Source organism: Schistocerca serialis, chromosome 1 (assembly GCF_023864345.2).
Source record: "Schistocerca serialis cubense isolate TAMUIC-IGC-003099 chromosome 1, iqSchSeri2.2, whole genome shotgun sequence".
Taxonomy (NCBI): Eukaryota; Metazoa; Arthropoda; class Insecta; order Orthoptera; family Acrididae; genus Schistocerca; species Schistocerca serialis.
In genome coordinates, this window is record NC_064638.1 from 546,031,877 (window position 1) to 546,058,255 (window position 26,379).

General features: G+C 41.9%; 1 protein-coding gene across 1 annotated transcript in view; it reads right to left on the reverse strand.

Annotated features, from left to right (window-relative positions):
• The window catches only part of LOC126412629 (uncharacterized), a 32,670-nt gene extending 29,373 nt beyond the window's left edge, over nucleotides 1-3,297 (reverse strand). The window contains exon 1 of the mRNA XM_050082340.1: nucleotides 2,852-3,297. Coding sequence (XP_049938297.1) covers nucleotides 2,852-3,184 — 333 coding nt within the window. The 5' untranslated portion in view covers nucleotides 3,185-3,297. The remainder of the gene's footprint in view (nucleotides 1-2,851) is intronic.
• Between the last annotated feature and the right edge of the window lie 23,082 nt (nucleotides 3,298-26,379).

Sequence of the window (26,379 nt, forward strand, 5' to 3'; positions counted from 1 at the left end):
GCCAAGCCCGAATCTCGTCCGACACAGAGCGGAATGGAACATCACTGTTTCGATACAAGCACAGGTGGACTGAAACAGCCTTATTTTGAAACAACGATACAGTTTCTGTGTCTGGCTCGAGATCGAATCTGGTCCGGTTATCCGAGACAGGGGCGGAATGAAACACCACTGTTTTGAAACAGTGAACCACAGCCGATCCGAAACACTGAAACAGTTCCACATATCGATACACTGTATCGAAACATAGAAACAGTGGCCAAGTCTAGTGCGTAAGGTCCAACTGTCGAATTCACTGTATCCGTTGTTCCAGAGTCATAATGGATCGCGCTTGGGAATTTCTTATTGGATTTGCCTCCAGACACTGTCTGTGCACTTCGTCATCATGTAGTTGGCCAGCGCTGCGCGTACGCCGTCCGATATTTCGACGCAAATGAAAGAAAACACGAACTGAAACAAATTGAATGTTTACAACACACCAAATTACCACGAATTGATATCACTTCAGTCTTTGCAACATCAAAGATTTGATCACCAACTATAACATTGAAATACTGGTTTTATTTGTATTCCTTTCTTTAAGCGCAATATCACTGTTCAGGGCGGAATTTGTTTTTGTTATGTTCCTATATTGTCAAACCCACCGTCGCATTTATTTTACTGGGATTTTCGCGCAAAACTACCATCCTAATTTCTGACTTTTCCGGTGGATTTTCGAAAAATTTTCATTCATACAAGCTTTAACCTGACAATTACGAACACAAAAACAGAAAGAAATCAACAAAATCAGTTGAGCATTTCTTAGGTGTTCTTTCATACATATGGCAATTCACTTTTATTTGTATAGATAAATGTTCAAGTGATGTACATTGCAGAGTTTAATAACGAACAGTGAACAAAAAATAACTGCTGGCTGCCACAATATCGGTGATGAACCTGACTGCCACCAACTTCAGCTCATTATTACATGCATCATCAAACTACTGGCGCCAATGACAAACTGTTTGGCTTGAAGCAAAAGGAATTACAGCCAGCCTTTGGGTGTGCTTTTGTCATTGAGTGTCTGAAATTATTTACGGACAAAGCCTCACTACTTGGAAGTGAAAATAAAAGGCGTACGACTATCTAATTTTCGAGTCTCATTTTCACATATTTGTTACGTTACAGCACAGGGATTCATCTTTCGCTTATCGTGCTGAACAGTCAAGTCGACAACATGGTCGCTCCGTATCGGACTTCAAGGCTCATTTGCAAAGATAACGGAGAAGACACTCTAGTTCCACACCCTGATATACAATAGGAATTCGCTTGGCTACATCCAAAACAGTCCTAAACGTCATACTAAGAAATGATTTTGAGCATCGCCTGTTGTGTAATAGAACGCCCAAATCTCAGTCCTGCCGCCTCACATAATGTGACCTGTAATGGTCGGACTCTGACAGGAAACACTTAACAGTATTTAGTCATGTTTCATTCTTAAAAACTACGCGATAGATATTATTTTCCAAGAGCTGTACAATGACCTGAGTTTAGCAGTTGGAGGATATCCTGAACGGTTAAACGATATTCGTAGCCTCCATGATGTTCATAATATGTATATGAATAGTACGTTTCCATGTTTCCGCCTTTCTGGACGATTCCATTTATGGGAAAAATGAACACAGTTTGGTTGGACATCTGCTAACATTATGAAGGCAGTAAAACCCGAAAAATCTCGTCTGTGTGAAATCACTGGGAAATGACTAAAGACAGGTGATGTGAGGGCATAATGCAAACGATGCCTGTGACGTAAACAGCGCGCCATTCAACAGGTCTACAATGGGGAAACTGAGCTAAAAGCCTTCATTGTTATTTTGCTCAAGCCTACAACTAGTCTTTTCCTATGTATTTATACAGTTACAAACCTTTTCTTATTCTCATCACATAGATTGCTTTAGAATAATAATAATAACTAAAGATATTCGGAGCAGAATATAAACTGCAGGCTGGCAATAGCAAGAAATGCTTTCCTGAAAACGAGAAATTTATTAACAGGAGATGTAAATTTAAGTGTTAGAAAGTCTTTTCTAAAGATATTTGTCTAGAGTGTAGGTTATGCGGAAGGGAAATGTGGACTTCACACGGTGCTGGCAAAAATAGAAGCTTTTGTAATACGGCGCTACAGCAGAACGCTGAAGATCATTGGGTCGGATAACCAATAAGGAGGTACTGAATTGAGTTGAAGAGAAAAGATATTTATGGCACAACTAGACTAAAAAAGGAATAGATTGATAGGGCACATCCTGAGGCATCAACGAATCATTAATTTCGCCAACGTAGAGAACTGCCAGAGGAAGGCCAATACTTACTTAGAGTAAGCAGTTTCAAAGGGAAGTAACTCAAAAAATGGTTCAAATGGCTCTGAGCACTATGGGACTTAACATCTACGGTCATCAGTCCCCTAGAACTCAGAACTACTTAAACCTAACTAACCTAAGGACGATACAGCGCACACTCCGCTGCAGAGTGAAAATCTCATTCTGGTAACCTAAGGACATCACACAACACTCAGTCAGGGAAGTAATTGCGGTAGTTATGCAAAGATTAAGAGGGTTGACCACGAGGATGGAGAACTGCATGAAATGAGTCTTCGGAATGTAGACAATAAGACAGAACAATATGGATGTTAGCTGAAATACACTTGCGGTAAACTTTTATGCGACGTCTAAGTCTATTGTAGTTTAGTAGAGTAAGGCATACCTGCACTGTATACAATATATTACAGCCTGCGAAAAAAAGAATACTTACGTGCAATTTGTACAGTAAATATAACATTCAGAAAACAGATAGGGCGGCTGTTGTTGGCAGAACTCACCTCAAAGTTGTGCCTGTGGCGGCGAGGCCGGTATCTGTCAAACAGGAATTTGAGACTGTTGAAAGCGAACCACGTGGAGTGATACACCTCCTCCGGGCCGGTGCCCGAGCGCCGCAGCCCCTCCTTCTGTCGTTCTCGGCGGAAGGACGACAGTAGCGAATTCATCTTCTTCTTCACCTCCATGACGTCGCAGTTGAAGAGCTTGGCGATCTCAGCCCAAGCCTCGTTGCGACGGTTGGCCAACTTGTAATAGTTGTGGCTGACGTCCCAAAGAACGGGCCGATCGCGGTAAGCCTCTATCAGCTGCAAAGACAGGTCGTTTGACCACTCCATCTCGACGCGACGCCGCCGAGCGGCTCTCGTCCGATACGTGGCGTGCGTTGTGGAAAGAGAGCTGAGGCGCTGGGCAACGAGCGCTGGCGAGCGCGGGATACCGGCCGAGCTGCGTCCGCCGCGAATGCGAACGAACAACTGAGCTGGTGCGCCGCCGCGGCCGGCGAACGCGTGCGAACAAACACGGACGGCGGCGAAGGGAACTGCGGCCTCGGCGCCCGGGGAGGGGCGCGCACAAACACACACGCGCGCACACACACGCACACACACACACACACACATATAGACGGTCGCAGCTACGCAGGAACACGTGCACACACACACACACACACACACACACACACACACACACACACACACACACACACAAGCGCGCGGACCCGCCACGCACGCTAGCACGCACGCCATCATGCACGTCCGCTCCGCCCTGGCCGTCCCGCACGCACTCACGCGCGCACGCAAGCATGCGTGCACGCACCGCGCCGGGCACTCGTTTTGCTGTGGCCTGAAACGCGAGCATCGATCGTTGTTGCAGGGGGAGAGGGGTAATGGGGGGAGAGGGTGGCCCGCTGGAGCGCAAACTAGAGCTCTCAATTGTGATGTTCGTTCTTCATATAATTATTCGCAATAATCCAACCACATCAGAGACAGGCAACACTTAGCTCACTGCACGAGCGTAACCCACTGCTTGTGAGTTGTAATTCGCTCGAGCTCTGTAGCATCTTCCCTGTCTTTCATTCCATCTGCATACGTAGCCGAATTTAATTTTTTTATTTGCATAATGGATGTGAAGTACATTTTCAGGAATTCCAAAGTACGTTTTTGCGTACACCGGCCTCGCACTTAGGATAGGTGGGCATTATATATACCACTCAGATCATTCCCATTAATGGGTTTAATGCCAGCATGCTATATCTACCAATATTCATGTTGCATTTGTTTCCCAAATGTAATGGTTTGTCGGACTTAATGGCAGAAGTCAATGCAAGATGGCATATTTTGTTTTATAAACAGAATGTAACGTCCCGTTGACGGCTAGAGATTCACCAGTAAATAAGCGTTAGACGAACCAAGAGGCATCCTTATTGAGGCCCAATTAACTCACCGACTATCCAGATGTATTGTTTTCATGGGCGCATATAGTGATGCAACCATTTAGTCAGCACGAAAATATTTCGTACTCTAGGGCAGTGGTAGTCAACCTGGTCCCTACCGCCCACTAGTGGGCGTTCCAGCTTTCATGATGGGCGTAAGGGTTTAAAAAAATTTCATTAGGTTTTCATAAAATTGTGACAAAAAATATTTGGTAAGTAATTATTATTATTATACGCTTTAACTTACCATAACTCTGCTTTGTAAGGTTTATAACATAAAGTTACTTCCCTACTTTATAAATAACCATTGCTGTGGAACCCGTGGGTGATTAGTTTTTACTATGAACACAGGTACAAAAGCGGGCGGTACGTGAAAAGGATGACTATCCCTGTTCTGGGGATATAGCCATTGTCAAGGTCGTGCGCTATGCTGCAACTGCTCTGTATATGGTTCTTTTCATCCTTAAAAAAAGCATGAGATTCCCCGTTGCTCCACACCTCTTACTGCTTGTTTATCACTCCGTTGTCTGCTATTCTATAAGCAGTGTCGTCTTTGTATACATTTCATTCGCTAGCGGAATGTGTGAAAATTTTGTTTGTATAGGTTGTTGCCTACTGCAGTGCGCTACTCCGTTTTATGAACAAAATAAACGGGCGACAGGAATAATTTTTCGATAGTTTAATTAATGACAAGAAAATGGTTAACCTATAGACAAATTTACTGCTATTGCAAGAATTTTCTTCCGTTAAGGCTTACTGGAAGGTACTTCTTACTTCTTTACTAAGTAATTTTTTTATTTATAACGGACACTTTTCAACAACAGTCCCAGTTTAATATTGGTGATGATCGTTGTATTATTCACATGATTCCAACAGAAAGATGATCATTCATGCTCTGCTTCTCGTGTTCGTTCCGTCTGCTAATTTAATGGGACGGGAGTAGTCGTAAAGTTTTAGTTACAGCTTCGAGGAAATTAAAATACTTAATCAATTTTTCCCCCCATGAACCATGGACCTTGCCGTTGGTGGGGAGGCTTGCGTGCCTCAGCGATACAGATAGCCGTACCGTAGGTGCAACCACAACGGAGGGGTATCTGTTGAGAGGCCAGACAAACGTGTGGTTCCTGAAGAGGGGCAGCAGCCTTTTCAGTAGTTTCTAGGGCAACAGTCTGGATGATTGACTGATCTGGCCTTGTAACAATAACCAAAACGGCCTTGCTGTGCTGGTACTGCGAACGGCTGAAAGCAAGGGGAAACTACAGCCGTAATTTTTCCCGAGGGCATGCAGCTTTACTGTATGATTAAATGATGATGGCGTCCTCTTGGGTAAAATATTCCGGAGGTAAAATAGTCCCCCATTCGGATCTCTGGGCGGAGACTACTCAAGAGGATGTCGTTATCAGGAGAAAGAAAACTGGCGTTCTACGGATCGGAGCGTGGAATGTCAGATCCCTTAATCGGGCAGGTAGGTTAGAAAATTTAAAAAGGGAAATGGATAGGTTGAAGTTAGATATAGTGGGAATCAGTGAAGTTCGGTGGCAGGAGGAACAAGACTTCTGGTCAGGTGACTACAGGGTTATAAACACAAAATCAAATAGGGGTAATGCAGGAGTAGGTTTAATAATGAATAGGAAAATAGGAATGCGGTTAAGCTACTACAAACAGCATAGTGAACGCATTATTGTGGCCAAGATAGATACGAAGCCCACACCTACTACAGTAGTACAAGTTTATATGCCAACTAGCTCTGCAGATGACGAAGAAATTGAAGAAATGTATGATGAAATAAAAGAAATTATTCAGATAGTGAAATGTGACGAAAATTTAATAGTCGTGGGTGACTGGAATCCGGTAGTAGGAAAAGGGAGAGAAGGAAACGTAGTAGGTGAATATGGATTGGGGCTAAGAAACGAAAGAGGAAGCCGCCTGGTAGAATTTTGCACAGAGCATAACTTAATCATAGCTAACACTTGGTTCAAGAACCATAAAAGAAGGCTGTATACATGGAAGAAGCCTGGAGATACTGACAGGTCTCAGATAGATTATATAATGGTAAGACAGAGATTTAGGAACAAGGTTTTAAATTGTAAGACATTTCCAGGGGCAGATGTGGACTCTGACCACAATCTATTGGTTATGACCTGTAGATTAAAACTGAAGAAACTGCAAAAAGGTGGGAATTTAAGGAGATGGGACCTGGATAAACTGAAAGAACCAGAGGTTGTACAGAGTTTCAGGGAGAGCGTAAGGGAACAATTGACAGGAATGGGGGAAAGAAATACAGTAGAAGAAGAATGGGTAGCTTTGAGGGATGAAGTAGTGAGGGCAGCAGAGGCTCAAGTAGGTAAAAAGACGAGGGCTAGTAGAAATCCTTGGGTAACAGAAGAAATATTGAATTTAATTGATGAAAGGAGAAAATACAAAAATGCAGTAAATGAAGCAGGCAAAAAGGAATACAAACGTCTCAAAAATGAGATCGACAGGAAGTGCAAAATGGCTAAGCAGGGATGGCTAGAGGACAAATGTAAGGATGTAGAGGCTTATCTCACTAGGGGTAAGATAGATACTGCCTACAGGAAAATTAAAGAGACATTTGGAGATATGAGAACCACTTGTATGAACATCAAGAGCTCAGATGGAAACCCAGTTCTAAGCAAAGAAGGGAAAGCAGAAAGGTGGAAGGAGTATATAGAGGGTCTATACAAGGGCGATGTACTTGAGGACAATATTATGGAAATGGAAGAGGATGTAGATGAAGATGAAATGGGAGATACGATACTGCGTGAAGAGTTTGACAGAGCACTGAAAGACCTGAGTCCAAACAAGGTCCCCAGAGTATACAACAACTACTGACAGCCTTGGGAGCCAGTCCTGACAAAACTCTACCATCTGGTGAGCAAGATGTATGAGACAGGCGAAATTCCTTCAGACTTCAAGAAGAATATAATAATTACAATCCCAAAGAAATCAGGTGTTGACAGATGTGAAAATTACCGAACTATCAGTTTAATAAGTCACAGCTGCAAAATACTAACACGAATTCTTTACAGACGAATGGAAAAACTAGTAGAAGCCGACATCGGGGAAGATCAATTTGGATTCCGTAGAAATGTTGGAACACGTGAGGCAATACTGACCCTACGACTTATCTTAGAAGCTAGATTAAGGAAGGGCAAACCTACGTTTCTAGCATTTGTAGACTTAGAGAAAGCTTTTGACAATGTTGACTGGAATACTCTCTTTCAAATCATGAAAGTGGCAGGGGTAAAATACAGGGAGCGAAAGGCTATTTACAATTTGTACAGAAACCAGATGGCAGTTATAAGAGTCGAGGGACATGAAAGGGAAGCAGTGGCTGGGAAGGGACTGAGACAGGGTTGTAGTCTCTCCACGATTCAATCTGTATATTGAGCAAGCAGTGAAGGAAACAAAAGAAAAATTCGGAGTAGGTATTAAAATCCATGGAAAAGAAATAAAAACTTTGAGGTTCGCCGATGACATTGTAATTCTGTCAGGGACAGCAAAGGACTTGGAAGAGCAGTTGAATGGAATGGACAGTGTCTTGAAAGGAGGATATAAGATGAACATCAACAAAAGCAAAACGAGGATAATGGAATGTAGTCGATTAAGTCGAGTGATGCTGAGGGAATTAGATTAGGAAATGAGACACTTAAAGTAGTAAAGGAGTTTTCTTATCTGGGGAGCAAAATAACTGATGATGGTCGAAGTAGAGAGGATGAAAAATGTAGACTGGCAATGGCAAGGAAAGCGTTTCTGAAGAAGAGAAATTTGTTAACATCGAGTATAGATTTAAGTGTCAGGAAGTCATTTCTGAAAGTATTTGTATGGAGTGTAGCCATGTATGGAAGTGAAACATGGACGATAAATAGTTTGGACAAGAAGAGAATAGAAGCTTTCGAAATGTGATGCTACAGAAGAATGCTGAAGATTAGACGGGTGGATCACAAAACTAATGAGGAAGTATTGAATAGGATTGGGGAGAAGAGATGTTTGTGGCACAACTTGACCAGAAGAAGGGATCGGTTGGTAGGACATGTTCTGAGGCATCAAGGGATCACCAATTTAGTATTGGAGGGCAGCGTGGAGGGTAAAAATCGTAGAGGGAGACCAAGAGATGAATACACTAAGCAGATTCAGAAGGATGTAGGTTGCAGTAGGTACTGGGAGATGAAGAAGCTTGCACAGGATAGAGTAGCATGGAGAGCTGCATCAAACCAGTCTCAGGACTGAAGACCACAACAACAACAATCAATTTTTGTTTGCAGTAGACATGGATGTCTGCCGTCCTGGTAAAGACCGAAATTCCCGTCCCAGAGTACCGTAGCACGCCGCAGAGGAGCTCTCCACTGATACCTACGTCTACGTCAGTATTCCGCAGTCCACCTTATGGCGCGTAGCGGAGGGTACCCCGTACCTATACTAGAAGTTTCCTTTCCTCTTACACTCGCAAATAGAACGAGGAAAAAATATCTTGTCTTCGTGGTCCATACGCGCATTATATGTCCGAGGCAAAAGAATCGTTTTGCAATCAACTTCAAATCCGGCTCTATACATGTTCTCAATAGTTTCTCTCGAAAAGAATGAACCTTCCCTGCACGAATTCCCATTTGAGTTTCCGAAGCATCTCCGTTTAACTCTTGCGTGTTGTTCGAATCTACCGATAACAAATCTAGCAGCCTGCCTCTGAACTGCATTGTTGTCTGCCTTTAATCTGACCTATTACGAATCCCAAACACTCGAGCAGTACTCAAGAATAGATCGCACTAGGGTCCTACATGTGGCGCCTTTACCGATGAAGCACATTTTCCTAGAATTCTCCCAATAAACCGAAGTCGATCATTCGTCTTTCCTACCACAATTCTCACATGCCCGTTCCATTTCATATCGCTTTGCATTGTTACGCCCAGATATTTAAATGACGTGACTGTGTCAAGGGGGACGCTACTAATGCTGTATCCGAAGATTACGATATTATTTTTGCTACTCATCCGGATTAACTTACAGTTTTCTACATTTAGAGCTAAATGCCATTTTTCAAAAGAATTAGGAATTTTGTCTAACTCATCGTATCCTCTTACAGTCACTCAACTTCGACAACTTAACGTACACCACACAGCATCATCAGCAACAACCGCAAATTGCCACCCGCCCTGTCCACCAAATCATTTATGTGTATAGAGAATAATAGTTGTCCTTTAACACTTCCCCCGGTGTACTTCTGACGATACCCTTTTCACCGATGAACACTCGCCTATTCCATAACGTCGTATCTTCGTTAACAGTCGGCAGTGTAGCACCGTGTCAAATCTTTACAGAAATCTAGAAATATGGAATCTGCCTGTTGATCTTCGTCGAAAGAGTTTCGCAGAAGCGATGCTTTCTAAAACCACGCTGATTCGTGGACGTAAGCTTCTAGGTCTCAAGAAAAGTTATTATATTCGAAATGAGAATATGTTCAAGGAACCTGCAGCCTACCGAAGTTAGGAATATTGGTCTGTATTTTTTCGGGTCCGTTCTTTTACCCTTCTTATACAGGGTGAGTCACTAACTATTGCCACCAAGAATAGCTCCGAAAGTATGATAGGAGCTGAAAAGTTTGTGGGACAAATGTTGCATGGGACAACGGAAGCCATAATATGATGTTGGTTTTTTGTTGCTAGGTGGGGTGGCTTCAGAGATATGAAAGTCAACTTTTTTTTAATGGGATGCTATACTTTGGTACTTATTTTCTGATAGCGGCTATCGAGACGAATCCAATGATGTGCAACAGTAAGGTCTTTAAAGGTCAACGAAGGTCACCAAAGTGACATGAACGTCCAATTACAGAAGGTGTTCGGAGTGATGACCATTGGTATCAATGCAGTGCTGCAATCTTATCATCATGGATTGACTGGTATTCCTTATCACATCGGCACTTATCGAAGCACATGCTCTGACAGTTCTCTGGCATATCTTCAGATGTAACTGGAACATCTTTATAAACAATGTCTTTTACGAATCCCCACAAGAAAAAATCCAGATATATCATGTCTGGCGAACGAGCCGGCCACGACACATCTCCTCCGCGTCCAATCCAACGATTTGTCAATTGTCCTGCGACTCATTTCTAGCCATCAGCGAAAAATGTGCCGGACACCCATCCTGTTTATATCACATTCTGTTCCTTGTTCCTAAAGGTATTTCTTCCAATAACAGAATTAATGTTTCTTGCAGGAATGTGGTGCACTTCCTACCATTAAGATTTTCTTCAATGAAATAGGGGTCTATAATTATGTTCCCCAAAATCCCACACCATACATTCACCGACCATTGTTTTTTGTGTGCAACTTGCCGCAGCCAACATGGATTTTCAGTCGCCCAGTAATGCATGTTATGCAAATTAACATTTCCATGGTTCGTGAATGTAGCCTCGTCAGTAAATAAAATCAAATTAATAGATGTTCATCCATCTGAATCTGAAGTTGAGCCCATCGGCAGAATACAGTGCGACGCATACAATCCGTACCAGTTAATTCTTGGTGGGAACTGATATGGTAAGGATGATATTTATGGCGATGCAGCACACGAACAACACTACTCTGGCTCATGCCAGATTCCTTTCAGATTTGACGCTAACTAACACAAGAATCTGGAACCACAGTGGCAAGAGTACCAATTTCTGTTTCCTTGTTACTAACTTTCCTTTGCCAGATATGTTTTCGATGCGTTAAAGATCCAGTTGTTCTCAATTTATCATACACATATTTAAACGTACTATGTGTAGGGTGAGTATGTTGAGGATATCTTTCAGGGTATAAGTCTCTAGCTCTCACTGAATTTCGTTGGCATTCTCCGTAAATGAGAAGCATATCGACTTGTTCTTCGAAGGAATACATAATTCACATTCGCTTGATTCAACGATACTAGTCGTACCGTTCCTATTAGTGTTGTATTGCGAAACCGTCGAATGGTGTTTACATGTCAATGGCACGTTGAATGGATACTCCGTATTCGGCGAATATTTACTATTTACACGATTTACGAGAGAGAATTGTAAGAGCATGTGCTTCGACATGCGCCGAAGTGGTAAGGAATTCCACTCAATCCATGATAAGAAGATTGCAGCACTGCATTGATACCAATGGTCATCACTTCGAACACCTTCTCTAAGTGGGCGTTCATGCCACCTTTGTGACCTTTGTTGACCTTCAAAGACCTTACTGTTACACATCATTGGATTCGTCTCGATATCCGCTATCAGAAAATAAGTACCAAAGTATAGCATCCCATTAAAAAAAAAAAAGTTGACTTTCATATCTCTGAAGCCACACCACCTCGCAATAAAAACCAATGTCATATTATGGCTCCCGTTGTCCCATGCAACATTTGTTGTCCCACAAACTTTGCAGCTACTATAATACTTTCGGAGTTATTCTAGGTGGCAATAGTTAGTGACTCACCCTGAATAAGCGAGTCACCTGCACGTTTTTCCAGTCGCTTGGGACTTAGCGCTGGGCGAGAGGTTCGCGATAAATGTAAGCTAAGTAAGGGGCCAATGACGTACTCTTTGAAAAATTGGAATAGCAAGGATATTTTGATTTCATTAGCAGTGAAAATGTGACAGCTGTGTATGGCCGTTCTAGAGGGCTAAAGAAGCGATCTTAATTGACCTGACGGTGGCGCGATGATTTCAGTGTATACTTGGACTGCAGACACTGCAGACACTTGGACTGCAGACACCTCCTGCAAACAAATGTTGAATCGTCCTTTATGCCTCAGTGATGTCGTCAACATGTTTTCAAACTGATAAATGGAATCGCACTGTTGCTCATATCTCACCTAGCTTTTAGGGGATCTGCTGTTCAGTACGTAGTTTTCTCCTTGCCATTCCCATCACACCGATTACTTCCGCAAGGGGATGTAAACTGTATCACCACAGTATATCTACGACATACCAATCTATTACGCACTCAAACCCACAAGAAAGGGTCTCATTTAAGTACAGAATAAGTCTGCAAGCGCCTTGTTGTGCATGTGACTGCTTAGTTTCTCACGGGAGGGTTTATGTATCACCTCCCAGTCACCAGAGCATATCAGTTTCCGAGCTTTCGGTGACTTTCATAGAGGCCAACAACAAACGTTAAAAATGTCAGTCAGATTCGTTACAGTTGAAATTCAAAACAAAATTATTTTTATGCTCTTTCTCTATAAGATGGATTCCAGGATTATATCGAGATTGCTGACACTCGAATTAAAAATTAGAGTTGTGTACCTTCTGATGTTCCCATAACTGTCTTCTGTTGTGTGATGTCCTTAGGTTAGTTAGGTTTAAGTAGTTCTAAGTTCTAGGGGACTGATGACCATAGATGTTAAGTCCCATAGTGCTCAGAGCCATAACTGTCTTTTGGTTTGAATTTGTCGATGTCTCGTAGTTCTGAATTTCTGCACCTGAAATGGATTTGTGTTTCGACCGTGGCGGTGCGGACCTATCGGCCTTCGTCACTGCTACAGTCGTGAGTAACACTCGAAATAGAATCCTTAAAAATAATATGAAACTTTCGTAAATGAACAGGTAGAGTTCCTTCCGTAACCCTCTCAGAATTTTGTTCTGTCAACATACAATAAGTTCGTATGTACTAGATTTCTTTAACATAGGAAACATCACAAATGTTAACTTCTCCAGATATCACATAAATGTGTGACATAAATGAACGTTCTACAAGCTGCTTGGATCACTCGCAGTATTGTAAAGCTGCGGGTATTTGCTCTGGACTATCGCGCTGCTCCAGTCTGGGACGAAGATGCATGGAACGTGCATAAACGCCCACGCAGGTATTTCATCTCGTGGAATTACTGCGATAGCCACCCTACGTTTAAGACATGCGATGTCCCTCGGCACACAGCAAAAGTAATTAACAAAACCGCGGACAATTGCACTCTCCCAAATATTTAATCTTTATATAGCTTTTAGTTAGTGATCACCATTCGTTGGCCAGGTAGACGGAGGGTTGGTTACACGTGACTCTATCGGAGTGATATGGAACACCACAACAGACAACAGTTCTACGACCTAGCTTTAATACGTATTACGAAAAATGTTACTCTTTTCAGTATCATGAAATGTCTTCAGCTTAATGGGAAAAGAAATCTTATCTCTTGCGACTAATATGAAAATGGAGAAAGCTAAACATCACTGTCTGATTAGGGATATTTTCTTGTCCATTAATAATCAGCTGTTCCACACAGAGGTAGGTAGAAAGCTGGAGACGTGTTAAAGTTGTAAACAATTCATAATGCTTGGCTAGTAGGTCACAGGCCACGATTCTGTGTTGAAATCCGCCAATAATAGGTAAAACATCATTATGCCAAATGACATGACGCTTAAAATACCCAGCTACTCTTCCCGCGAAGTTCGTTAATTATTGTCTCCACTCACAGTAGCATCTTCGTAGTTGAGGAAAACAGTACTGTTCCTGGCTTCAGATGCTGTTTAATGGACATAATTTTTTTAAAAAAACAAGGGCTGAACTATTTACTCATGGTTTATTGACTCTTCCCCATCACTTGAGAAAGGAGGTTCGACAATTCACAAAGTTTTACCGTTTGTGTTACACTATCGGCTACGATGGTTGACAGGTCTCCAGCGAAGTTACGTACTGGCCTTATGGACCAGACTTGGTAGCATTAGTGTCAAGGACACGGGAAAGAGAAATAATGCAGAATCAATTCAGTTGAAACACTTTTAATGTGCTGCTACGGTACCATTACTTCTACAAAAGAGACTCAATATGGCGCCCGTCAGTGTCCAGAAGAATCTGAAAGTGTAGGATTGCATTCTGCGCAGCAGGAAGAAGCATATCCGTAGGTATTCTGGCTACCTCTCTTGATATGCTGTGCTTCAGATCAGCACATGTGTGAATGTTCCCCTGGTAAACCCTATCCTTCAGATAGCCCCATAACCAGAAATCACAGGGAGTGAGATCAGGTGATTGTGCTGGCCAAGCATTTTGAAACGATCGTCTGATAATTCGATCGTTTCCGAATGTGTTCCGGAGAAACAGGTGAATTTCACGAGCGACGTGCGGTGGTGCCCTATCTTGCATGAAAGCTATTGAGTTCAATGCATCTCTCTCCTGTGGGGCGGGCATGACATGCTGGCGAAGCATGTCGCAGTAACGCTGGCCATTCACACTGCACGTCTTTAGTCCTTGAGCGCCAGCCTGTTCAAAAAAGAAATAACCAATGATGAATGTAGCCATGAAGCCACACTATACAGTGACACGTTCGCCACACAGAGGAACTTTATGCACAGTGACTGGAGGTGAAGATCCCCACACTCGGCGGTTCTGTGTGTTCACCCCACCCGTCAGAGAAAAATTAGCTTCATCCATCCATAGGATGGTCCAGGGTCAGGTCTCGTCAACTTCAGACCTTACGTGAAAGTGGAGAGCGAAGTCAACAAATCGTTATGCGAGCTGTGGAAAATTTGTGGTAAGATCGAATGGGAGCAAACTGCTGAGGTCATCGGTTCCTAAGCTTACACACTACTTAACCTAACTTACGCTAAGGACAACACCACCCATGCCCGAGGGAGGACTCGAACTTACGATGGAAGGAGCCGCGCGAACTGCGACAAGACACCTAAAGACCACGCAGCTGCCCCGCGCTGCGCGAACTGTGGTGCGGATCTTGTATGGATATCATTTGAGAATGTTTCGAAGCACCTTCCTTATAGTGAACCACGGGATTTTCAACTGTCGTGACACAGCAAGAGCACTGCTTGACGATCGGGAATTGTGCACAGCGTTCTCTGTCATAGCAACAGCGATTTCATCAACCACCTGTGGTGCAACCGGTCGTCGGCCTCTTCCGGGAGCGACACCCAGTTCTCCAGTTGATTTGAACTTTTTCATCATGCTTCGCACAGCAGGTGGAGAAAGAGGATCCTTCCGTAATCATTGCAGCCGGTGATATTCTCGAAGTACAGCTGCGCATTACTGTTGTTTTGATAACAGAGCTTCACCAGTGATGCCCTGCTTCTTCTGTCCAAGCTCTTGTTGACACGTCAACATGTGCGCTGCGACTGGTCAGGTGTGTAGACTATGAATCACGATGACTGAGCATGGCACCTGGTGGTCATAGTTGGAACTGGACGGTGGCGCTGTGATGCATGGAAATCAAGCACCCTATACTGTGGACATTAATGCTGCCAAGTTTAGTACTTGGACGGTAACTAGTTTCCGTGTTATAACGTGTTAAATAGGGAAAGTTTAATTATAACTATTCGGTACTTAGAGAATCTAATTGCCGTACGGATCGCATTCGTTGGAACACTGCCGAAGCTTTCCCAATTCTGCTGCTGATGTGTGCATCATATCTCCGATATTACAGATAAGGCTGCCGACATAACTGGATGTCAGTCAACATCTTGTAGTACCTTTAGTTGTATACTTTGTGGTGTTTCTGCGAGAAGAACGATGTCATCAGCAAAATCCAGATCCTTAATTTTTGTGATTGCTGCGCGCATCTCGGCTTCTATAATATCACGATTCTCCCATTAGCTCTTGCATTTCTGTCTCATTTTCCAAGTTTTAACCCATCGATTAGCTTGTTCATGCCTTATGGGAAGAAGTTTGCCATTTTATTCTTTATGTGGACGTTTAAAAAACTATGATCTGCAATAAGTTCTCGAACGATAGGGTTGATATCCTTTTGCCATTTCAAGAGGCAGTATTTGGGACGTCTCTGTCTTTCCGCTCAAACCACTATTTTTTTTTCTTTTGTCTGTTCTCCAACTGATTATGACTCAAAGTTCTAACTCGGAATATTTTCGTCTAGCTATCTTCTTAAGCCTTAGCTTGTTCCCGCTGTTGCTTCATCATTCTTTTTTATCTATAAGATGCCAAATTCAGTCTTGGATACATCGCTCTTTCTGTGTTACTCTCCGTCGTCCAGCTGTCTCTTTAGCTCATGTACTCGCTGAATCCTAGAACTTAAACCATTGCGTTTCATCATCATCAGGTAGATCTTAAAGTGCTTGCAATCAATTTTAAGGCTGATTATTAACGCATTTTGTTGCTTAAGTTGTCGGCGTTGCTGCAAATTGACCTTTACTTTCAAGTCCGTTCGGACCAAGAAATGGTCCGACCCAATTATACTCAGCGCGATAGGTTAGGGTATCTCGCTAACGTGACTTCAGTGGGATGTTTATACAAACGTAGTAAATTTCATTTAGAATATTTCCCTCAGGCGCGCACTGTTGCTTCTAATGTATCATTTTAGGTTGAAAGAAACTGATGCAATACAGATTCCACGAACGCCACGGAATGATCTGAGCCGGCCAGTGTGGCCGAGCGGTTCTAGGCGCTTCACTCCGGAACCGCGCAGCTGCGACGGTCGCAGGTTCGAATCCTGCCTCGGGCATGAATGTGTGTGATGTCCTTAGGTTAGTTAGGTTTAAGTAGTTCTAAGTCTAGTGGACTAATGACATGTTAAGTCCCATAGTGCTTAGAGCCATTTGAACTATTTTATTTGAATGATCTGAAACGTGAGCATTACTTCCTTATAAACACATTGCATGATCAAAAACCCGCTCATCGTTGCATACGACTCTTATCGATTGGCTTCGCACACGCATTTGTTTCATAGAATCACGTTCAGTATAAGCCGAAATGCCACGGTAGGACTAATTCAATTCCCGGAACCCGGTCGAGCTCACTTAACATGCTGAAATGGCACCCTACAATTTCAACGTAACACTCTGTCGTTTCATGTTTACATTTCGCTTCACCGCTCTTTGATTGCCTGCGTTTGGTCGAACACAACATTCTCGGTCACACGGTAGAGAACGCCCATAGGCCTACTCGTACGTGGTTCTACAAAATTTGTATATGTAACACAGAATAAGAATAATATCTAACGTTATCAGCAAAAATCTCAAAAAGTTCTTGGCCCATTTACTTCAGATTTTCACACGATACTCTAATAAATGTACGAACTGGTATAGGCTACGTACTTCTAACATATGTGGTACATAAATATATATGTAATACATAGAGGGGAAACGCTGTTATTAAATATCTCGAAAAGTTCTTGACCGGTATTTTTTTTATTTTTACACCATACTTCAACAAACTTTCGGACGGACATAGGCTACATATTTTTATAGATACATGGCATATAAAAATATATTTAGTAAGTAAAGGGGAAACGATGTTAGCAAAAGTCTCGAAAAGTTCTCGACCAATTTAATTCAAATGTTAACATTATACTGTAATACACGCTCGGATGGACATAGGCTACATATTTCTTTAATATATGTGGTATACAAATTTATACATAGTATATAAAGGGGAAACATTGTTAGCAAGAAGCTCAAAAAGTTATCGACCGATTTACTTCAGTTTTTACATGATGCTCTATTAAAAATTCAGACGAACGTAAGCTATGTAATTTTTTGAACAATGTATAGAGTTTCCATTAATGCCGACAGGAAGAAAGACAATGCTGTTCTGTGAAAATGTATGGTTTCTTTTCTTTTTCTCAGTCAGTGTTAACTTAGATATCAGGGCATTTAAACCATTAGACAAATTATTTCTTCCCCATATATTCTTTTCGCTTATATATATTTTAGACAAAACAGTGTGCTGTTCTGTTCTCTTCGTAGCAACCAGTTTTAAGAGGAAAGACAAATGCTGTATTTATAGCTTATCGATTTATGACTACAATACTACTATAGAATCTGAATCAGGCGAAACTTTGCAATCCTACATACTGAGATATTAATATAATGAGAAACACTATCATTGACAGTAGACAATAGACCAATAAAAAAGACTCAAGGTTAGAGAAGGTGGGGAGAGGAGATGGATGAAGAAGGAAGGGAGGGGGGAGAAATGGACGGAGAAAGGGGGAAGGAGATGATGTGAGAAGGGGGATGAGGAGAGAGATTGGGGGAGGGGAGGAGATGGGAAGTGGGAGGCGAAAGGAGGAGGAGATGGACAAAGAAAGGGAGGAGAGAAGGAGATGCGCAAAGAGAAGGAAGAGATGGAGATTAGGACGTATATACAATTCCCTATTTAGCAATTGCGAGCTTTGCCGGGTTCGCTAATAGTTTATGTTAACACGCGGTGTACTAACAAAAATCATTAAGAGTTCTTTCTCTAGCGTTACTGAAGATATTTTTGCTCTATAATATATAGGTAAAGTCACTCTGAATAAGGTCAGCTTTTAGGTTTCTTGCGCAACGCCCTGTGTGAACAGTAAACACAGTTTTTCCTCACTGCATGTAAAAGGTTATAATTATGCGATTCATACTATTACTGAATTTTGGCTTTCTCAAGCCGTGCTAAGTGTATGTATATGCAAACAACTGAAAAGTGATTTAAAATCAGTTCAGCCATACTGATTCAGACTTGCAGTACCTTAATCGTATGAAAGAGCGATTTAGTACGTATTAAACGCCTCTAGGTAATCGAATGATTTTTTTTCCCAACCACTCATCGCTGCGGAAGAAGATCTCTGCAGTGTTTTACGCTGTAAACCGAAATAAATAATATATTACAATGACATTGTTTGAATTCTTCATTGGTTAATTGTCATAACCTTAATCTCGACCAAGAAAGCAAATACATAAATAGTGCAAAGTCTGTTCATCAGTCACTAGCAGAAAGTAGAAAAGTATTCTCTTCTGTTTCGTCAATAGAATTCACATTATGGGCGCTAGTTGTGAGATTACGTACCGAATGACCAGAGACTCTTTTTGGATCTTTTATTTGTATTCCATTATAAACTCAAGTGATATTGGTTTAGTGAATAAATGTCATTCTATAAATCTATATGAATGGACACTGATTTCCGGGTGGCTACAAGATTTTCCGATTGACAGAGTTTTCAATGCGGCACAGGATATCTACGTCTACATCCATACTCAACAAATAACTAAAACGTACAAGCGATTCAGACTAATCCATTCCCAGCCGTATATGGAAGGAATAAATGACTCCTACCATCATTACGCACGTGCCGAGCGAGTTAGCGCAGAAGGCGGGAGGAGTGGGCTCAGAACCCCTCTCAGCCATCCTGACTTAAGTTTTCTTCGGTTTCCTCAAAGTTTTCAGGCAAATACCTTACCTGTCCTTCAAAATACCACAGCTATTTCCTTATTTCATAAGCGTGCAAGTGATCAAAAAATGTGTCTCTAGTGGCCTTGATATACACAACATCTTCTTCTTCCTGATGTTACGACCTTTCTGTGAACTTTATTATTAGTCAGACATATTTGAGACCACCTCCGTTGCTATATCTTGTACACGCTCCATCCTCCGATATTATGCAAAACTTAATAGCATAGGCCTTAGTAACATTGTATGCATGTGATGTACCTAGGAATTTTGACTTGCAGCTGTTTGTGTGCCACAAGTTAGTAGATGTCACTGCATGACCGCGAAATCAAAGGCTACCACTTACTTATCTTTCACTCATGGAAGTACTTGTTAATGTAAAAAATGGCGAGTTGCTCCATGGTTGTGAGTACACGTTAATCTGTAGATCCCCATTTAAATGGATGGGTAAGTCAGGTGTTGACTACGACGTACTCCCTAAAATAGGATCACGCCTAACTTAATTGGAATCCATTGAATATCGGTGGCGTACAGCTGCCGTCGAATACTCAAATGTACAGAAGGCAGCATTCGGTCACAGAATCCGTAACTTATTGTAGATCTAGATTTCGACTATAACAGTCACCACAGGTATATTAAAAGAAGTTTCATATAAGCCTAACCATGTAAGAGCATAAACACGTATTTACGAGACAGAAACTAAACCGACGCCGTTGCTGGTCACACGTTTATGCTCTGACATGGTTATGCCTGTATGACTCTTCTGGTAAAGCACCGATGATGACTATAGTATAATCGAAATCTAGATCTGCAATAAATTACGGATTCTGCGCTGACTGCTGTCCTTCTTTACATTTGAAGGATCATGCCTAGTTAAACATTGTGGCGTGCCAACCAACATTCGAAAATCAAATGGTTCTAAACACTATGGGACTTAACATCTGAGGTCATCAGTCCCCTAGACTTAGAACTACTTAAACCTTACTAACCTAAGGACATCACACACAGCCATGCCCGAGGCAGGATTCGAAACTGCGACCGTAGCAGCAGCGTGGTTCCGGACTGAAGCGCCTAGAACCGCTCGGCCACAGCGGCCGGCCAACCAACATTCGGGTTGACAGCAGCTTCACCTTTCACTTATTGGCAGTATTTCACATGACAAAGTATGACAGTATTTAATATTTAAATGATTAACCAATCTAACAATGCTAAAGACTTTACTCATACTGTTGTCTATGTAATTCCAGTCAGTAAAAAATGACCTACAATGATTAATAAAAGAAATAATTTAATGTTACGAATGATGGTGGACATAACCGATCAATCACGAAAGTGCGTCCTGCGTGGGCAGGCGGGAAATAATAAGAGACTCTAACGGAGTCTAAGACTAACCTTTATGCAAGCATGTATGCACTACGAGTAGTTATTCCGTTTAATCAGAAGTAGGTTAAACATAACGTTTGCCTCAGGAAATGTCTGTACCCAGTCTAATCCTGACTTCGAGATTGTGAATGCGTATAAATTAGCAGTGCTTCAGTTCACTTATAAAAATATTATTACTTCTTTTTTGCTGGTCTTTGAAATCAAACTGGCCAGAGTGGCCGAGCGGTTCTAGGCGCTACAGTCTGAAACTGCGCGACCGCTACGGTCGCAGGTTCGAATCCTGCCTCGGGCATGGATGTGTGTGATGTCCTTAGATTAGTTAGGTTTAAGTAGTTCTAAGTTCTAGGGGACTGATGACCACAGAAGTTAAGTCCCATAGTGCTCAGAGCCATTTGAGCCATTTTTTGAAATCAGAGACCTCCTTTGTTCCATTCTTCTCTGTCCATTGCGGTCCTCCTTCAACTCCTGACTCAAGCTGCTTTGAGGAACTCCTCCATATCTTCAAGTCACACTTTCTTGGGACTTCCTCTCCCCTTCTCCCTTTAAGCTTTCCTATAAACACTTTCATAGCAATTCGTGTTTCTCGCATTCCCTGTACATGTCCTGACTATCTTATGCTACCGCCTGGACTTGACGGTTAAAGATTGTTCCCCCTGGGTTGGCTGGTGTTTGCTGAATTACCCTTCTGTAGTGCTAAGTTAGAGAGTAGCGCAGGGATCTCACCTCCCTGCCGCAGCCCACTCCCCATATGCAACTCTCCTGACAACTCGTGCTCTATTCTGAACTTGTCAAGCGTTGCCTTCATTGTCATTGAGGACAAACTCACTAACATTAACAGCCGTTTCCATCTTTTTTCCCCCAAATTTTAATAATTCGCCCTCTATGCCATCTTCTACTGCTGTTTTATTACTCTTTACGTTTTTACTTGCATTCTTCACTTCCTCTAAGTCCGGTTGTTCGACTTCCTGCTCTTTCACATCTGATTCTGTTTCTAGTTCCAAATCCTGTTCCTCCTCTTACACATTCAAGGTTTCCTCCATGTTCCCTCCCCCTTTCCGTCAAATAACTCAGTAAAGTACCGTTACCATCTTCGCAAATATAAATAATCTATTACAATTACATTGTTTGAGTTCTCCGTTAGTTAATTGCCATGACCTTAGTCTTGACAAAAAAAAAACGAATACATAAATATTGCAAAGTCTGTTTATCTCCAATTACGTTTCCATCCTTATCGAACACTGCTCTCGGCTGGAATCCTCTCTTCCTTTCTCTAGGTCTTCCATAGAACTTTCGTATCTCATTATTATCACTCATTTCCTCCAACTGCTCTATCTCCCTCCTGTCATAATACCTTTTCTTCACTCTGCGTAACTTATCCGCTCTTTTCCTCTTCTCTCGCTAGTTTCCGCCGCTAGTGTTGTGTTCCTTTGCAGCATTCTTTGTCTCGCTTCATTTCTCTCTTGGATATCCAGTGAGCATTCCTCTTCGAACCATTTCACTGTTCTCTGGTATTCTGTCCTGTCCAGTACTTCTTCCATGGCTGCACTGGTGGCTGTTTTCGGTATCCCCCAATTAGTTCCCCTATCCCCTTTGTTCCATGTACTCTTTCTTTTCTCGATAATCTCTTGTAACTTCTTCGTGTATTGTTCCTGCATTTCTTTAATTTGGAGACTTTCTATATTGTGTTTTACTTTTCCGCTATTCTTTTTGATTCTTGCCACATCAATCTTCTGTCTAACAGTAATGATCTGTGTCTCCATCCACTCCAGCTTCCATAATAACTGTTGTGCGCCCTTTATATATAGTTTCTAGTTCCAAATCTTGTTCCTCCTCTTCCACATTCAAGGTTTCCTCCGTGTTCCCTCCCCCTTTCCGTCAAATAACTCAGTAAAGTACCCTTACCATCTTCGCAAATATAAATAATCTATTACAATGACATTGTTTGAGTTCTCCGTTAGTTAATTGCCATGACCTTAATCTTGACAAAGAAAGCAAATACATCTTTCTTGCAACTACATCTGGCGGTGCCCATGTGCACTTCTTAATGTATTTCCTTGGATGCCATGTACGTTTTATCATCATCTCTTGTCATTGGCGAACTCTGTCAGCCTTATTCCGCTATCATTACTGATTTCATGCAGACTTTTTTTTCTTATTATGTTTCTGTACGGTTCTTCTTGCCTTATTTTTGCATTCAGATCCCCAAGGATCATTTTTGCATCGTGCCTTTAAACATTGCGCCGATGTCCTCCTTCGGTTTGAAGTAAAATACATCCTTCTCATATTCATCTGATTCCTCTGCACAGGCATAAGCGCACATCATTGTAATATTGAAAAATTTTGCCATAACTCTCAAAGAATACAAACTATCGCTAACTGCTTTTAAACTAATTATATTTGCCTTCATCAGGACATCAAACACATCCATGCCCGAGGCAGGATTCGAACCTGCGACCGTAGCAGCAGCGCGGTTCCGGACTGAAGCGCCTAGAACCACTCGGCCACAGCGGCCGGCGAAGAGGGGAAGGCAACGTTTGCTGCTTGCAGCAATGCTGGCACCATTACCCGCGTTTTGTCTTTATACGAAATCAGAACCGGCTCTCGCGGAAATACTGCTCGCTTAAGTGAAACTTCCGTCGCATCGGATTGCAAATCACCTTATTTGTTGACTTATTTATGCTCCAGAGTTTTACTTACAACTTATGGTAAATAATGAAAAATGAAAGTTATGAATGTACAACTTAAGACACTATCAATCGAAAATGAAAAACTGATTTTTGGATCTGTTTGGACAATGCATTTATTTATACACAGCACAGCAGTAATGTTTACAAAGTGTAATTAACTTTGTCTGGAACAATTGTTAAAATGATGTTCACTATAGATCACTGTCATTTGTGTTTAATTCGAATCGTCATCATCAGCGCTTGGTGATCTTTATCAATAATCATTTCCGTTATTCCATCTCGTGTCCAATACTCTTGCTCCAGCTGCTGCACTTTTCTGCAGTAACCTTGCCAGTCCTGTGCAGTAACTGAAAGGACAGCAACATTAACAAGATTCTACAATCTTTCCTTCGACGTTTCACCAGTGACATTGTTCTCCCTGAAATGGTTTTATTTTGGTCCACGCCTGTTCTGTCGGATTTAGATAGCGCTTGTAGGGTGGTAAACGGATTACTCTGTGGCCTTCTTTATTTTAGATAACAGCTCAGCCTCCCTCAATGAGTCATTGCAGTTAATTTGCCTGTCTCGCAAATCACAGATTTGGGTAGAATATTACGATCCACAATATCTGAAAAGTTACTGCTAACAGTTCCTTGCGTCAATCTTCCTGACAAATTAAAACTGCGTGCCAGACCGGGGTCTCAGGTTCGAGTCTCGATCCTGCTCACTGTTTTAGTTTGTCAGGAAGTTTCAAACCAGCGCACAGTCCACAGCAGATAGAAAATTCGTTCTAGTTTCTCCCATCTTGCTGCAAGTACTTGCAGAATTTGTCATTCTGTTAAAGTATCTCTCAAACTTGCAGAAGTTGTGTGCTATCAGTGCGAAAATATCACTGTCGAAAAGGTTGCGCTGAAACACATATACCGTTGAAACTCCTAAACCCGTATAATTGGCACCATCAGTTAAGGAAGTGGGAAATGAGTGTACCGGTCAATATGTTTCGTCAGAAGGGAAAGTGGACAGGCAGTAAAGAAGTCTTTAAATTTTAGCTATTTTTTAATGTTACCGTAAACAGAAATGCATTACATTTGTGATAAAGGTGGTAAATACTGCATGCAAAGATCGAAGAGTAACTAAAAGGCAATTTCTGATGAGATGTACAATATGGTGTTTTGAGACACTTTGCTCTGTTGTTTCCATTTATCGAATATTTGATTCTACAATAGACAAGATATGTATGAAATCTGCATACATCGTCAACATTTTTAATCTAAATGATTAGTTCATTATAGTTTCTTGATATCGTTAATATGTACTCCTATAGCACTTTTTCTATTTTTTTTATTGCGTTCCGTCACGATTTTTATTTATTAATAATAATGCAGTAACAGTGGCGGCTGCTCTGGTTTTTAAGGAGAACTGCACCTCTGCAATAAGTACTTGCAGCAATTTCCTGAAATAAACTTGCCCCAGTGACTCGAAGCAGTAAACCTGAGTAAGTCTTACTTGTAACGTAAACACCTCTGCACGTGCTTATAGAAGTTACTTGCCAGTGGACGTAATACTTGGACGTAGTACTTGGCATCTAAGGGCAGCTAGACGTTGGCAGCACTCGGGGACAAATGAGTATCTTTTAAGTATTGAGCCCGACGAGGTGGCCGAGCGGTTCCAGGCACTTCAGTCCGGAACTGCGCTACTGCTATGGTCGCAGGTTCGAATCCTGCCTCGGGCATGGATGTGTGTGCTGTCCTTAGGTTAGTTAGGTTTAAGTAGTTCTAAGTTCTAGGGGACTGATGACCTCAGATGTTGAGTCCCATAGTGCTCAGAGCCATTTGAACATTTTTTTTTTAAGTAGTGTCGATTTCCTCCGCTTCTGGTAGCACTAGCGGAATCGTCAAGTTATCGTGGCTAAATACTACTGTAGCTATGGCCCACAATAATGAGTTCGAGATTGCATGCAGACAGCAAACCAACAATTACTTGCCAGACCATATATGGAACGATTCGTGACGATTTCTTGGTCTTTATAATGTATTAGAGTGACAACAATGACTCTGGGGAAGTAAAAATAATAGCGTAAAAATTCGAAAACGTATAAATGGAAAACGTGAAAGTGGGTTAACTTTGCATTTTAAATCGAAAAAGTGAGCAGTACACAACGTAGAGCCGTGGATAACTTAGAGACGAGAAACATATAAATGCTATTATACCGTATGTCCAAGTATACTATCCAAGTTAGGTTAAAATAAAATGTAATAGCATGAGAAGTAATTGCGATATGTATTGCTGGTATGTTTCTACAGGTGTGGTAACTGAAAATGATTTTTTACACACCTAATACACCCCAATGTGTGTACCGTTAGTGGCGAGACAGGCATCTAATCTGTATTGCAATTTTTTTTCAAGTTTTTTGCAACATTACTGGCGTAACATCGACGGTAGCTGCACGAATGCAATGGTGCAGAGCTGGTGGATCACGAACTTGATTCTTGATAATCGCCACAGAAAAAAAAAATGTCTGGCCTGCTAGGGGGCCAAGCAAGCGATGGATTACCTCTTTCAATCTAGTGATCTAGGAACTCGTGATCCAATAAATTGCTCACAATGTTCGCAAAATGGCATGGTGTGTCATCCTGTTGAAAGATACGTCACGAGGGAGTTGTGGCACCAGTGTAACATACTTCAGCTCCGCGAGAGAAAGCGCACGTATCACCTTGAGGTGGAATCCAAAGTGACTACTGACGCTCGCTTATGTTAACAAAACAATTATGGGCTTCTGCACGAAGTACCAAGTAAACACAGAAAGATCTTTATTACGTTTCAAATTACCACATGTTATATTATCATACGTTTAACCCGCACATCCTGTAGTAGCTGGTAGTGTTCTCAGGAGAGACTTTGTAAGGCAGATGTTTCTGCATAACCTGAGG